This window comes from Nannospalax galili, unplaced genomic scaffold (assembly GCF_000622305.1).
Source record: "Nannospalax galili isolate Female #2095 unplaced genomic scaffold, S.galili_v1.0 scaffold335, whole genome shotgun sequence".
NCBI classification, from domain to species: Eukaryota; Metazoa; Chordata; class Mammalia; order Rodentia; family Spalacidae; genus Nannospalax; species Nannospalax galili.
In genome coordinates this window covers 107,570-123,124 of record NW_008337842.1, presented here as the reverse complement: position 1 = coordinate 123,124, position 15,555 = coordinate 107,570, and the positions used below count along the sequence as shown (strand labels likewise).

Below are 15,555 nucleotides of genomic sequence, written 5' to 3'. Positions count from 1 at the left end.
ATCAAAGCCCAGCACTTGAACTGGGCTCCTTCTTCTATTTTTCAACCAAATCTGTTTAAGGAGTGAGCATTATTAAATTATTGAATCAGGACATAGGGTGGAGGGTAGAGAGTTAAGATTGTGTGAGCACTCACTTTGAGCTGTCTGGCATTTTTCTTTCCATTTCTTCATCCCCCCTCCCCCAATTTGATTCTCTCTAAAATGACCTCAGTATGAGCAGTACTCGTCGGGGTTCCTGTTGGGCCTTATTGTGGCATGCCCTCAGTGTGGGTAGAGAACTGGTATAGCAGGGCACCTTGGAGCTGTGTCCTTGTCTCTGCTGCTGTCAGTGCAGAGGGCTCTTCATTCATTTATTCATTTAGTTTAAAACTATATTGAGAAATCAGGAACCCCAGACATTGCTGATAGAAATATAGACTGGCGCAGCTGCTTTTGAAGACGGTCTGGCCGTTCCTTAATAGGTTAAGCACAAAGGTGCTGTATGAACCGGCCATTCCACCCCTAGGTACAGACAGATCAAACAGATGTGAAAATATATGTCCACAAATAAAACTTAAACACCAATGTTTAGAGCAGTATTATTCCTAAGGGCCAAAAGGTTGAAATGGCTGAATGTGCCATCAACTGATGAGTGGATAGATACACAGGGTATGGTATATCCATACAATGCCATATTATTGCACAATAAGAACAAATGGAATGGTCATACAGCTGTTACAGATGGAGCTTGAAAATGTGTGCTGTGAAAGAAGCAAGATCTGAAAAGGGGGCATGTTGAATGGCTTCCATTTATGTGAAATGTTCTAGACAAAGAAAAATTAGTGGTTCCAGAGGTTGGCTGCAGAAGGGGGGGGCTGTGAATGGATATGAGGAGGATTCTTAATAGGGTACTGAAAATATTCCAGGATTAAATAGTGGTGATGGTTGCATAATTCTGTGAATGTGTTAGAAAAAACCCTATTGATAGTATACTTTAAACAGGTAAATTGTAGGGTATGTGGATAATATCTCAATAAAGCTATTATTTAGAAATACCTACTGACTCTGTCCTAGGCACCCTGCCAGATTCTGACAGTGCAGCAGACAGCTTCTGCCTTAACGTAGCTTACAGTCTAATACAAATAAAAAATGCTAGAGAAAGCCCAGTGTATACCTGTAAACAGTGTCAGAGGCTGGAAAGGCAGTCTGTGAGTGTGATAACAGAGTTCTGTTGTTGTAGAAGCTACCCAGGCAGATCGTGGTTCAAATACAGTCTGACTTACATGGGAGCTGGCACACAGTAGGTGCCTATCAGATGCATTATGGGGGCTGGAGAGATGGTTCAGTGGTTAAAAGCACCAGCTGCTTTTCTAAAGGACCCAAGTTGGGTTCCCATCACCCACATGGTGGCTAACAACAGTCTGTAACTCCATTTCAAGGGGATCTGATGCCCTCTTCTGTCTTCTGTGGCATTGCACACACGTGATACACATACATGCAGGCAAAACACTCATACATGTCAATAAACAAAACAAAACAGATACAAGGTGGACATTGATAGGAAATGAGTCAACCAGTCTTCCCTGTAGAAGGTTATAAAGTCCCTGTGAGCCTGAGCTGACCCGTGGACTGTGGGCGCCATGGTCCACCTCACCTTTTTACTTTGAGGCCTCTCTGTTCCTGCTTCTATCCAGCTCAGGAGGGTTGGGAGTCCCAGGCGTGTGCTCTGTGCCTTTTATACCATGGGTTTACAGGAAACCCCTTCACCATCGATGTATGCTACCTTTATTATTCTACAACTTCAGTTGACTTGATTTTTTCCCCCTATTGTTCTAGAAGAAAGAGGAAAATAACTATTTTTTAAAGCAGAAATCTATGGTTTATTTTTGCCTCTTCATTAAAATGACAGTTTTCCCAATGTGATTTGGGAAAATCCACACAGGTCATCTGCCTAGCTCATCTCTCGTGATCATAACGGATGTGGAGAGCCATGACTATCAAGCACAGAACCCTCCTAGAAAAGTAATTTAATTTTCCGTGTAGTAAAGCAGAAAGAATGAGGCGATATACATTAAAAAGGTTTTCAGAGTGCTTTAATTCCAAAGGCACGTGCTTCTGAGGGCTTTCAGAGACCTCAGCCATTCCCCACAATCTTCCAGTTTCTGGAGCTGCTGCATGCGATTTAGAGGAAGCCTCCTGGCTAAAGAGGAAACCCAAGAAATGAACCCTGAATGCCAATCTTCCTGTACCCCAGAAACCCAGGAGGATCATGGAAATGAAATGTCTGCAGATTTTCAAACCTGTTTTTGCAGAAATTGACAATTTGAGCTGAGGAAAAACCTTGTATGGGGGTGGAGAGAGCAAACAGAAGGCCACTAGTTTTATAGAATAAGAAGCTAGAGAGGGAGAGAGAGAGAGAGCGAGAGAAAGAGAGAGAGAGAGAGAGAGAGAGAGAGAGAGAGAGAGAGAGACGAGAGAGGATTTTTAAAAAGTCAACCCCTGCTCATCTGTAACCATAGTCTGATTCCCTTATAGGGCCTGTGAGGATCTGGAGAGAATAGTTTGGATTTATTTTTGTTTCCCCTAGGCTGACATCATCAAGTATGCATCATGGTACCCTGTTTTGGGTTTGGAAAAAAGCTCAGAGAAGCTATAAATCTTGAAGCCTTTTACTATTTTTCCTCCTCCTCCTCTTCTCTCTCTCTCCCTCTCTCTCTCTCTCTTTCTCTCTAAAGCACAACCTTTCTATTTTGTTAAAGAAAAAGAAAGAAAAAAACTACAAATGTGTGTATTGATCCCTGCCTTCAGATCTTAACTGTGCGGCTGTAATACCTTGCTTACATCTGCCAGGTTTTTGTGCAGCGTTGCAACATCTCCTTAATCCAGTGAGCATAAATAGAACATTTCAGTCATATTTGGCTACCAGCAACTTCACAGATAAGCATGCTAAGACCTTGTTGAAAGAGACTGTATGTGATTGTGTGTGATACGATCAGCTCACAGCCCAGCACCCAAATGAAAAACTTTTGTTCTTGGCGAAATTTGTTGATAGAGATATTTCAAATAAACGACTTAGGAGAACTCAGTATTTTAAAACAAAAGGTGGTTACATAACAGCCAGGAGCCCAGGCCTCTGGTGCTCAGCAACCCTGAGGATTCATCTTTGAGTGGTTGTACACAGAGGTCAGCACAATCCTTTATCATTTCCAACACTTTCCTTCCTTCCTTTCCTTCCTGCCCCCTCCCCACCGCCTTCATTTTCTGGAGTTTTTTTTTGAGTCAGGATTTCACTATATAGCCCTTATTGGCCTGGAACTCACTATGCAGACCAGGCTAGCCTCAAGAGATCCGCCCGCCTCTGCCTCTGCCTCTGCCTCCCAAGTGCTGGGATTAAAGGCATGCACCACTACACCTGGTCCTTCAATTTTTTAAGGACAGAGTCCTCACTCTGTCAGTCAGGCCAACCTGGACCTTACTATGTTGCACAAATTATCCTCAGACTCACTGGAATCTCCCCACCTCAGCCTCCCAAGTGCTGGAATTAAAGGTGTGAGTCAACACCCCTGGCTTTTGACATTGTGTTTGAATACCCAGAGACAACCTTATTTGGAGGTACTGTATTTGCCATTGTTTCTACTCTTCTTTCCTTGAAAAAAATTGGTGTGTAGTATATATGAGTGCACATGTGCTCATATGTACACATGCATGTGACAGCCAGAGGCTAGCACTGAGTGTCTTCCTCTGTCACGCTCCTCCTTATCTTTGGAGACAGAGTCTCTTCACTGAACCAGAGGTTACCAGTTGACTGGACCAGATGGCCAGAGAGCTCTGGGGAGCCACCTGTCTCTGCTCTCAGCACTAGGGTTACAGATATGTGAGACCACACCCAGCTTTCATGTTAGTGCTGATGATCTGAATGCAGGCCTTCATACTTGCACGGCAAGCACTTTACCCACTGAGTCATCTGCCTAACCCCTCATGTTTTTCAAAGCTTAGAGCTGTTTCTTCCCCTCTTCTGTCAGCTCCAAATAGACTCAATTCTAGACCAATGAAGGATATTTGGCTTTCTTTCCAAAACCCCCATGGTGTGTGTGTGTGTGTGTGTGTGTGTGTGTGTGTGTGTTGGGGGGTGGCTTCTTTTTTGGATAACAGGCACAACTGTCCTTGTAGGAGGTCTATGGATGTGTGTTGGTTAGCTTTGTCAACTTGGCATAACCTAGAATCACCTGGAAAGAATCTCAATGAGGGATCATCCACATTGAGGGAGGGTGGGTTTCTCCACCTTGTACATTTTCTCTTCAGATTCCCTTTTTGGGTTTGTTTTTTTTTCTATCATTTAACAAGATGCACTACACGGATCTCTTTGTATGTTCTGGGCTCAGTGATGAAGATGGAGAGGATGAGTGTGGTATGAATCCCTCACAACGGAGATAGTGTACAGCTAGCACAGACCACATCAGCCCCACAACCTTTCAGCTGGTAAAGCTGATCAGATCTACCCTTGCCTGGCCACAGAGGTATAAAGTAAAATCTAGAAAAACAAGAAGTGTGGCCAAGGTCTTCTGCTGGTTGCCAGCAGACCTGGAGTGAAAACCACATCTCCCGCCCCCAGCCTAGTCCGAGTATTTATGCCTGGTTAACATACTAAATACCTTCTGTCTAGGCGATTCTTGAGATTACATGGCTCCTCGGTATCTTTCCTCTTCCTGTTAAAGGACTCCAAAACAACTAAAATGGCTGCCTGTTTCTCAGACTCCATGGGTCTGCATTCCTAACCCCCTAAATCTGCAGCACAGAAGGTGTTAATTTAACTAGCGTTTGGTTAGTTCTTGGCTGTTTTTAAAATCTCTTCTTTGGAATCCTTGGCTTTTATTAGTATATTTACTTTATAGCATACATAAAGAGCTGTATTAAAAAATAAATTGTGTTGTAAAAGCATTGGGTAATGTTTATTAATATTGACTAGTCAGGGAACCACGAACTCTATTGCTAGAAGGATAATTTGTTGTAATACTAGCTATGCATTCAGAGCTTGTCAAATGACTGTATAATCTGAAAATTAAAAAAAAAAAGTGTGTAAAAGGATAATTTCCCTTACGTCTTGAGAAAATGAAAGTGACCCATCCCCTTGCAGAGATTGAAACTGTTCGTTTTCTTCTCCCCTGGGGCTCCGGCTCACTCTCCAACTCTAGGCAAGTCCAGGGCTCCATGTCAGTGGTCAGGTGTCCCTCTGTCTTAGGGTGGCTAGAGACCACCTCATCAGAAACAGCTCTTCTTCCATCTCTCTGTGTGCTTGAGTCTGTGCTGAAGGCGTTGACAGCAGAGATGGAGGCATGATTCCCATCCTTAAAGAGCCTGAGGAACTGATAAACATCTTAGTCTTGAATCATGTTTATAAGGAGACTGACACTGGGTGTGATAATGACCTGTCCAGCCTGGAATTTGACACTATTGGTGGCATTAAGAGACATTCTCTGGGAAGATCCCATGTCTTCCTGAGAAGGCAGGGAACATTCCATGAGTGTCCACAGGCCCTGTGAATGGCCAACTTTGGTTTAGGGTGGAGGCCTCTGGTAGAACTTGATGTTCAGTAGTTTCATTTCTTATGAAGAACCAAATGGAAGACTGGGCATGTTGGCACATGCCTATAATCCCAGCATTCATGCCTATAACCCCAGCATTCAAGAAGCTGAGGCAGGAAGGATCATGAATATGAGGCTAGTCTGGGCTACTGAGTGAGCTCAGGGTGAGTGGGGCTTCCCAGACCCTGTGTCAAAAACAAAAGGAAACTGACGAAACAGAGAAATACCATCTAGAAAATTTAGGAGGTTGGACTAAATATAAATACCCTACCATTTACCCAAAAGTTGTTTTGGGGAAGAAACCTGATAGTCTCATAACTAACTTTATTCCATCTCTTTTCACAGAATACCATTGACTGGTTAACCTTTGTCCTGTTATTTGAACTAAGGATCAGGAGGCACTGGAGTTAGGACTTTTTAAAAACAAAACAAAACAAAACAAAACAAAACACAAACCAAACCACAAGGGCTTAAGGAAGGTGAGGAAGCCTAAGACTGAAGTCTTCTTCTTCTTTTAGTTCAGTTTCTACTTCAGAGAGGCCCAACAGGTTTGCATGGGGCTGGCTTCCCCTCATAAGTAGAGGTGTTTAGAGAGGGTTGTTGTTCTCATGCGCTGCAGCCTTTTGAGAAAGAGGGGTCTTTTAGACCCTGGTCTGAATCTCATTCGTAGAATCTCCTGTCTCCTTTAGAGGATTCCTTAGCAGTGTTGAGTGGATTAAATCCATGGTGTGATGGTTAGCTCTGTCAACTTGGCATAACCTAGAATCACCTGGAAAGAATCTCAATGAGGGATCATCTACATTGGGTTGGTGAGCGTGCATATCTGTGGGTGACTGTCTTAATGAAGTTCATTGATATGGGAAAACGCACCCCAGTGTGGGTGGCACCATTCCCTAAGGCAGGGGGTTCTGAACTGTGTGAGAGTGGAGAAATCAAGCCAAGCACAAGCCAGCGAGCATAGCTACATCCATTTCCACTGCTCTCAACTGTGAATGTGACCAACTGCTTCAAGCTCCTGCCACTGTCACTGCTCTGGGGGACAGCTGTAAGCTGAAACAAACCCTTTTCTCTCCTAAACTGCTTTCTGTTCAGGATATTTTATCACAGCCGCAGAAATGAAACTACTGTATGTGGTCATGAGATTAGAAGGCAAAAGTCCTTACTGGACCTGGTGGTGTGAGACTGCATGCATGTAATCCCAGCTTCTCTGGAGGCTGAGATCCTAGGGGGATTATAAATTCAAGACTTGCCTGAGTTATAGAGGGAGTTCAAGGACAGCTTCATAACTTAGTGAGATCCTGTGTCAAATGGAAAAAAAAAGGGGGGGGAGAGATACAGCTACCTTGGTGGTAGAGTACCTGATTAGGTTTAGGCCCCAGGACTGCCAAAAAAGTAAAAAAGAACTAAAACAAAAACCAAACAAAGAAAGGAAAAGAAGGCAAAGCCCCCTGGCACTGGGGTGCTTCTGAATGTGGACCAGCCTCCCCACCAGGCCTAGAGTGAGCCTGTAACTTAAGTGCCTGCTGCTGTCCCAGGGGGCTGCACTGGCCTGGTCTGAATGTTAGGTCAGGGGTGAATCACTTAACTGAGAATAGAGAAAATATTATCCATGGTTCAGTGGTGGCTTTTTCTTCCTCTTGCTTTTCCTAGTTCCCAGTTACAGGTCCTACTTCCATACGCTGGTCTGTCCAGCAAAACTCACACACCGGATCATTTGACCTTCCAATCAGCAGAGTGAGGGGAGCACAGCCCTCGGACTATTAGAACTGAGAACTTTTTCTGTAAACCTTCCCTGCCTGTGGTGAGCTCCACCTTTGTCTTTTATTCTGAAGTGAGCCATGGGCAGTGCTGAGCCTTGAGTCCCTCTCCGGCAGTCAATGCTGCTGGCCTGTTCCTTTTGGTACTTAGACAATGAGCCCATCTTCTCACCTTGTCTCCTTGGTCCTTGTGGCTGAGTGGATGGAAGTGGACTGCTCTGTAGAGGGCAGGGAGTAGCTAATAGTACTAGCTGTCTCTAGGGACTGAGGTAGGGAAGATAGAAGGGGTCTTTCTGTAACTTAAGCTCCTGCTGCTGCCCCAGCGGGGCTGGGTTGATGAAGGCTTAGCTTAAAGGTATATAGTCTGAAACTCAGCCTTCATGTTGTCAAGACGTTGCCTTTGGCCCTTCCTAATATGAACTACAAGAGCCACAAGACAGGGTCTGAATCTAGACCAGAGGTTGCCCACGAAGCTGGTGTACTTGAAATATTATAGGACAAGCAGAGGAATGCTCTATACCTTGCTTTACCCAGAAGGGTTTCTTCAACCTTGAACAATCCCTTTTAAACTAGGCCTTATGAAACAAAGGGAAGATAGCTAGGGCTTATGTCATTGAAGAAATCAGAGCCCAAACCAGACAGACTCTTTATGAGTTTCAGATTCAATGAGTGCAGACATGGTTCCAATGAAGAACTTGCCATGGTGGTTTCAGTAGTGAGAGTTGCATGATTGAGAACTGGCAGGAAGAACTAGGTCCTTCTTTTATGTTGCTAAGAGTGTCAAATTTGCTTATATTTACTTTCTTACAATGATTCATCTTTCTTGAGAATATATGTAGAAACTGTGTTAGGGGCTGTCCTGGTTAACAATGTATTGCTGTGATAAAACACTCTGACCAAAACCAACTTGAAAAAGAAGAGGTTTATTTGCCTTATACATCCTGATCACAGAGGGAAACCATGGCAGGAGCTCAGGACAGGAACCTGGATGGTGGCGGGAGCTGAAGCACAGACCATGGAGGATGCTGCTTACCGGCTTGCTCCTCTGGTCTGTGCTCAGCCTGCTTCTTTATACAACCTAGGACCACCTGCCTGCCCAGGGTGGCACTTCCCACAGTGGGCTGGATCTTCCCACATCAACTATCAATCAAGGAAATGCCTCACAGATATAGTCACAGGTCAGTTTGCTGAAGGCGATATCGCAGTTGAGGAGCCTCTTCCTAGACAGTGGTTGACACCTGAGCCATCCAGTACAGGGGTTGGTTCTTTTTATCTTTTTGGATACCAGTGAACATCATGCAAGGTGAACTTAACTGTTGGGCCAGGTATTGTCTGATATGGACCACCATTATGGGTGGGGCAGAACTTAAGGCCATTCCTTATCAAAGCATAATCTCTACTGAATATAGGATAGAGTGGACTGAACCAACTAGAACCAGATTACTTTTAAAATGGCAGCCAGAAGCATGGCTTTCTTTTGGAGAACAGTGGGAGATCTTCATGGTCAACTGAGACAGCACACAGAAAAATACGAAGTAAGAAGTTAGACCTTGTGAAAGGACAGGACCAGACTAGGAAGATGTATTGAATGTGGTGATACGGGAGGTGGAGAGAATTGGCATTTTGATCTAAATCTCTGCGGAGTCGTGGTGGTGGTGGGAAGCTATGGTCCAAAGAGAAGTGACAACTGGCTTCATAAAATTGTCCTTCGGTTCCAGTTGGGATTCTGTTTCCACAGTAGTTTTTCTGAAAACTGTGTTGCAGAATCTGCTGGCTGCTGGGTCTGTGGAATGCACTCATTCCTTCTCTGTATTTGCTTTTCCTTAGAACTGGGAGAACCTCCACTCCATATTTACTTCCTTGCTGTGTGAACAAGAATTAAGAAAAAAAAAGAACAAACTTCCATGGGCTTCACTGAACATTCGGGCAAGCCTGTGATGTTGCCTCCTTTTCCCTTCTGAACTTTGCGTACTTTGCCTGGTTCCCTTGGCCAGTTGGGTGTGACCTTTGTCCTTGCTACTTGTGGACTCACATGGGTACCATACTGGTCTCTGGGAACCTGTGCAGGGCACTGAGTTAGTAGGTCAGTTTCAGGGCAGTGTCCTTCTCCTGAGAATTGGGTAATAGAGGACACTTCTATCACCAAAGACTAGAAAACTCATGGTGACGAAGTGGTTCTGAGGAAAGGCTCCTCATGATTTCTGAAAGTTTCTTTCACTGAAAGATAAAGAGGAAACCCAGGTTAGATTAGGTTTTAAAATGAACAGATATTGCTGGATTGGATCTAGGGTTTTGTTTGCAGTATCATAGCTCGATGGCCTGGGTGTCACAGAATATCACAGTAGACAATGACAATTCATAGACCAGGGAAAATAACGGTGTCCCTTACAGGAACTCTTTGGAGGCTAAGTAAAAAGAATACGAGCAAGAATTTTGAATAGTAAAACTTAGCTCCGCCTAAAACTTTAGATAGGCATGATCTTATGTCATTTTACAAGTAAGAAAGAGTTGGATTGCTTGCTATGGTAGCATAGGCTTTTAATCCCAGCACTCAGGAGGCAGGAGCAGGTGAACCTCTGTGAGTTAGAGGCCAGCCTGGTCTACACAGGCAGTTCCAGGCCAGCTAGGGTTACATAGTGAGAACCTGTCTTGAAAAGAAGATGGCAGAGTTATGTCAACATGACTTGTTCAAGGTCTTAAAACCAGTCAGGGTGAGGGTCTGGATCTGTGGCTGCTTTCTGGGAGTGTTTCCCTGTGCCCTGCTACCTCTACAGGAATAGGGCGGGCATCCATCACCTTTCACACTGAGCCAATCTGGTTGGCAACTGGAAGAAAAGTCACTTCCAACAGTTGCTAAGCAAATCTACTCTTATTCAGGGAAAAGGCAATGGTATTACTTAAGCGTATTCATCAGGGTGAGAACTTTCTGGAACACTAAGAAAGGAGAGAAGGGAGCTCAAGAAGGGAGTTTAGCCTGGGCATGGTCCTCAAATCTGAAGACTGGCTGTTTATTCCAGAGTCGTTTTAGAAATCTTATCCAAATGGATGTCATCTTCCTGTTTCCCCAGGAGTGGATACCCTTGGAAACGTAACAAATCACAGCAATAAGGGTCACAGTCAACTGGACCCTGTCCCTTGGCATCCACTAGAGCTGCGCCTGACAATCCACTCCAAGAGTCTTTGCCTCTCTGTAGAACATCTCTTAGAAAAGCAAACATTCGTCATGCCTGCATGAGGGACAGGAGTGTTCCACCTCTCTCTCTCTCTCTCTCTCTCTCTCTCTCTCTCTCTCTCTCTCTCTCTCTCTTTCTCACACATACTCTGACATACCTGGGCACCTATTTAAAAACATACTTTGCCCCCAAACACTATTAGGACATGCCCCAGTGCCCTGACATTGTGAAATATAATCAGAGTAAAGAATGTTCAGTTAAAATGTTCTGTACTCTTTCTCAATTTGGATAGATCAGCTGCTGCCAAGAGTGAGATAACGCTGGGGGTGGGGCACCCTACAGTGTTGTGGATGAGCATGCGTGTTTATGTGCTTGTGCTTGGGAAATCATTTGTCTTTGGCAAGGGGGAAAAGGAAAGCAGAAAACAGAACAACGTGATTGAGAAAGAGTTCTGCAAAGAGAACTGTACATGATCCCTGTCTGAAGGCTGCACGTATTGCTTTGGACACTCTCACACCATGGTGGCCCAAAGTCAGAAATGCTATGGAAGTCTCCAGGGGGCAGCAAATGGTTTAATACATTGCTGAGATCTGGAAGTTGGTAGTGGTGGGTGGCTGGATGTCCTTGTTGTGATATGAATGCTGCCAGTCTGAGCACATAAGATCCAGTTTTCTCTAGTACGGGCAGCACCAGCTCCATGGTGCTTCTCTATGGTCTTAACGCCTCAGCATTCTGAGGAGTGGTCTTTTGTCTCTCCATGAGCACTGTGTTTTCCGGTCTTGCCCTTTTACCCACAGATCCTGGTTGCCCCTGCCTGCCTTGGTCCTTAGGGGACATGGCAGAGAAGTCACAGAGACTGGGGCAGAGTTGATGGCTAGATCCTGGATCCAGCAGTGGCCATGAGTGCAGGAGTGTAGGTGAAAGAAAAGTCAGCCCTAGGTGAGCCAGTCTAGGCTGCTCAGAACCTCTCCACAGTGCTCAGCTCCCTGCTTGCTAATTCCCTGGGTTCCTTGTATCTTAACAGCTACATTGCAAAGGATCTGGCCAGAGAGGCCCCAGCAGGGAGTTAGGATGCAAGGGAGTGTGACTATTTGTTGGCAAGGTGATAATGTGGCCTATCCTACCTCTTAGACCCTTAGTGGTGGCAAATGAGGTAATTGTATGAAAGTATCTTGAAAAGCTAAAGAACAACTACTATCCCTTACATTCTAGATCTCAGCTGCCTGTTTTCTCACCAGCCTTCTGTCTGCAAGAGCTGGACACACAGGGAAGATGCCTGTAAAGCTGGGCCTTAGAGGAAGGTTAAGGGGGTGGGGGAGGGGCATGGGGGGGTCATACCTACTCTAAGAACATCTGGATGCTGAGAGAGAAACATCCATATTCATAGAATCAGTTCCTTCCTATGCTTATTTGGAACCTCGTCAGTGCCAGTCCGTGCCAATTCCTGGGCATTGGAGATGGGAGAACAATAGGCACAAAGGCAGCCCTCCTGAGTCTAGTGGGTGATAGGGAACCAGGCATAGGCACAGTGTAGCGCAGTGAGGGCAGTGTTACCCTGAGGTAAGCAGAGGCTTTTCAGGATCTGTGCTAGGTGGACAGTGAGCCGAATGTCTGTCTGGCGTCTTGGATGTTGCATCCTTCCTGTCTCTGAAATCAGGCTGACTTCTCTTGGGTCTGCCAGTGTGCAAAGTGAGGAGAAGTGACCTGTTCTTCTAGGAGCAAGATTAAGAGTGGGTACAGCAGTCCATGGGCATGGGGGGCATGGAGACTGTCTGAGGATCAGGGGTGGGATGACAGTCTTTATCAGTGTCATCCCCTGAGCTGCCACCTTCCTGTCATCTGTCAGGGGGATTGCTGCAAAGCCCTTGGGTAGGGGTGGGCCTGCCTTCTGTCTAGACAGAGCAGCAGCAACCTGTCTTCTCCTTTCCCCTACAGGAAGCTACACAGTGGGATGAAGACGTACGGGTGTGAGCTCTGCGGAAAGCGGTTCCTGGATAGTTTGCGACTGAGAATGCACTTACTGGCTCATTCAGGTAGGCGAGGCCTCCTAAGCCCACCCCACGGAGGCTCAGGCAACTACTTCCTTTTGCCTTCACTCCCAACTCAGAGTCAGGTGTGGTCTTGATGTCCCCATTGCCAGCCAGGGCCTTGGTCCACCTTGTCCCTTGGCTCCTCCTTTCAGTTTCATGGAGCAGAATAGCCACCCTGAGGGTGTGCTTATCAAAAGAACTGATCCTCATGTTCTCCCCTGAGGTTTCCGGGGCATCACTGGTACCCATGCCCTGTGCGATCTACCTTCCAAAGCAGACTGCAGTTTCATTAGCAAAAACAGTTGTGGAATTAGGTTCTCGCTGTCTAATGAATCTGACTATTGGGTTCACATTATACAGGAGCCTTTAATTAAATAGATATAGAAAGGTTGGAACTCAAAGCTAGTTATAGCATGCTGTCTTTTGCAAGTTAATTTTATCCAATTCTAGTGGGGTTGACTATATGGCTGCTGATAATTCTTATTTGGGCAAAGATGCTCTTGCCCTGAGAGGTGTGAAAAAGAGAGAAGACCCCGGCACTAGGCATGCCTCAGTGCTCTGCGTGGAGGGAAGGATCGTGCAGGTCTGATGCTGTGGCTTCTAAACTTAAGGGGCTGCCTGCCCATTATTGTAGAGGCTCTAACTTCCCTGCCAGAGTCATAGCCTTTTCCTCTAATAGCATTGCCTTTAAACCTTGTGCTCACATTTCAGGGGAGAGGAGCTTATTCCTGTCTTACTGCCTCTTCTTTGGCTGTGGTGCCTCAAGCAGTAAGTCCTTCAGGCAGTTTAGCCTGAAGGCTTTGGGCCTGGTCAGAGGAAGGATCAAGCCCAGTGACAGATGCTGTATGACCATGGCCAGACTTACCCGGGAAACTTCTGTCTCTGTGGGTGCAGGTGTGATTTTTCTGCTTTGAGAATTTAGCATGAGATATATGCTAAATGTCATTATAGCAAATTCCCTGGCCTACAATTGGTGATTCACAAATATCAATAGCTTCTGCTTGGACATCTTTCCCTATGCCCTATCTCTGAAGTTGTCACTGTTATCATCCCTCATCACCTGACCCCAGGTGCTTCCTGCCTGGTGGGCTGTGTGCATACTGTTCTTCCTCCAGCCTGCTGTGTGGATGGTTGTGTAAGTTCTCCTCTGCAGTTTTGTGGTAGCTCACTGCAGGGCCCACGTGGCTTCCACACTCCTAGCCTTCAAAGCACTTTGGTTCTGTTCATCCATTCTGTCTGCATGGAAGACCCCTTCTCCCACCTTCCCAGGTTTCCCCAAGTTCTTCCACAAGATCACCTTCAACCATTCCTGCCTCTAGCCAGAAGCTAGGTGCCCATATTTCTTTTTATATCTAATACTATCTTTGAGCAGAATCTTTCTTCGTTGAGTTATGGTTATTTCTGGGTTTGCCTTATCTCCCCTCCCTGAGAGGCAGGGTGATGTGGTAGAAGAAATCTGGGCACTTAAACTCCTGATAGGGTGACCTTGGCCTTTCTGAGCCTCCGCATCCTTGTCTGTAAAGTAGGAATGTTGAATCCTAACTCAGAACTCTTAAGTCTCACTTTATCCCCTTCCCACTATGCCTGAAGTGTGGCAGGCACTGGGTAAGTGTAATTTCAGTTTCCTTCTCCTTAACAGACAGTGAGCTGTTTGGGCACGTGATTGGGCCCTGCCATGTCTAGCACTTTGCCTGGCATCAACAAATGCTTGTTGAATGAATGAATGCAGCCTGGAAATCTGATGAGCAACTCAAGAGGACTCCAGGGTCCTCGCTGGTGTCTCCTGCAGCAGAAACCGTTATGGCTGAGGGACTTGCTGGGATGGGGGAGTACTGAGGACCCCTTGGTCCTCTTCCAGGAAGTAGGAGCAGTGTGAATTAGCCACCATCTCTGCTGTGGAATCCGTGTGCTCAGTGTTGGTGGGTGTAGCTGAAAGGAGAGCTTGTCTTACTTTCAGGTGGGGTTGGTGTCCCCAGTTCTGAAAAGATAGTGGCTTTTTGCCATCCTCCTGTGGACCGGCCGGTCCCTGGGGAAGTGAGCTTTGGTCCTGTCTGAGTTGCTACTTCAGGGTCCCGTGGTCTCACCTGTATGTTTCAGAAGCATCAGAAATTAGGTTGTGTTTTCCTACTTTTCTTTTCAGTGCCCATGTGCAGGCCACTGAAGGCTGACTGTGTTATATCACCAATGCCTCTGAAACATACTTGCCAAGGCTTTTATGAAGGATGTGGTGATGGGGCAGGTGATGAGCGGCCTCATAGCCCGCAGTCTGAGGCTCCTAGTCCCTATTTTGCTTTCTAATGCCCTGCAGACCCTTCAATCCTGTACAGTTGTGTCTGATAATCAAATAGCACCCAGGACTAGGGAGGCCAGACCATTTCCTGAATTGCTGCCCCCTGTTAAACAGTGACCACTCCTGCAGAGACCTTGACTTGTTGGGGGTTGGGGTCTGAGGGCTGAGCTGGTAGTCCCAGGTCTTCTGGAAGATTCCAGCCTTCCCAACCCCACACCTACTCTTGTTTTAGAGGGCCCTTTAAATTTTTTTTTGCTAGGCATGGTAGTGCAAGCCTATAATCTTAGCACTTGAAAAGCAGAGATAGGGGAAGCAAGAGATAGGGGAAGCCTCAGCTACATAGCAAAGTCAAGGCCAGCAACAGGAGACCCTGTCTCAAGAAACAAAACAAAAGAAAAGACGTTTTGTTGTTTTAAGATGGGAATTTGATGTATATGCTCTGACTGGCCTGGAGCTAGCTATAGAAGATGCTTTAGACAACATAGATTTCCTTTTGCTCTGTTTTGAAGATGCCATGCAAAAAGTGGACAGTGATACAGAGCCTCAGGAACTATAGTGTGGACCCATTTTATAGTTGGTGAAGGCTTGGAATGGCAGCAGAAAACCAGGAAGATAAATCGTTACCCTAGGGCCTGGAGCACTTTTTTTTTTTTTGAGAGACAGGATCTCCCTGTAGCCCCAGCTGTCCTGGAACTCACTATGTAGACCAGGCTGGCCTTGAACTCACAGAAATCCACCTGCCTC

The 15,555-nt window shown here is 45.8% G+C and overlaps 1 protein-coding gene across 5 annotated transcripts in view; it reads left to right on the top strand.

Annotated features, from left to right (window-relative positions):
* The window catches only part of Zbtb16 (zinc finger and BTB domain containing 16), a 193,203-nt gene that overhangs the window by 87,376 nt on the left and 90,272 nt on the right, over positions 1–15,555 (top strand). For all 5 annotated transcript variants that reach the window (XM_008832739.3, XM_008832738.3, XM_008832736.3 and 2 more), the window contains exon 3: positions 12,427–12,524. In XM_008832739.3, the coding sequence (XP_008830961.1) occupies positions 12,427–12,524 (98 nt within the window). The remainder of the gene's footprint in view (positions 1–12,426; positions 12,525–15,555) is intronic.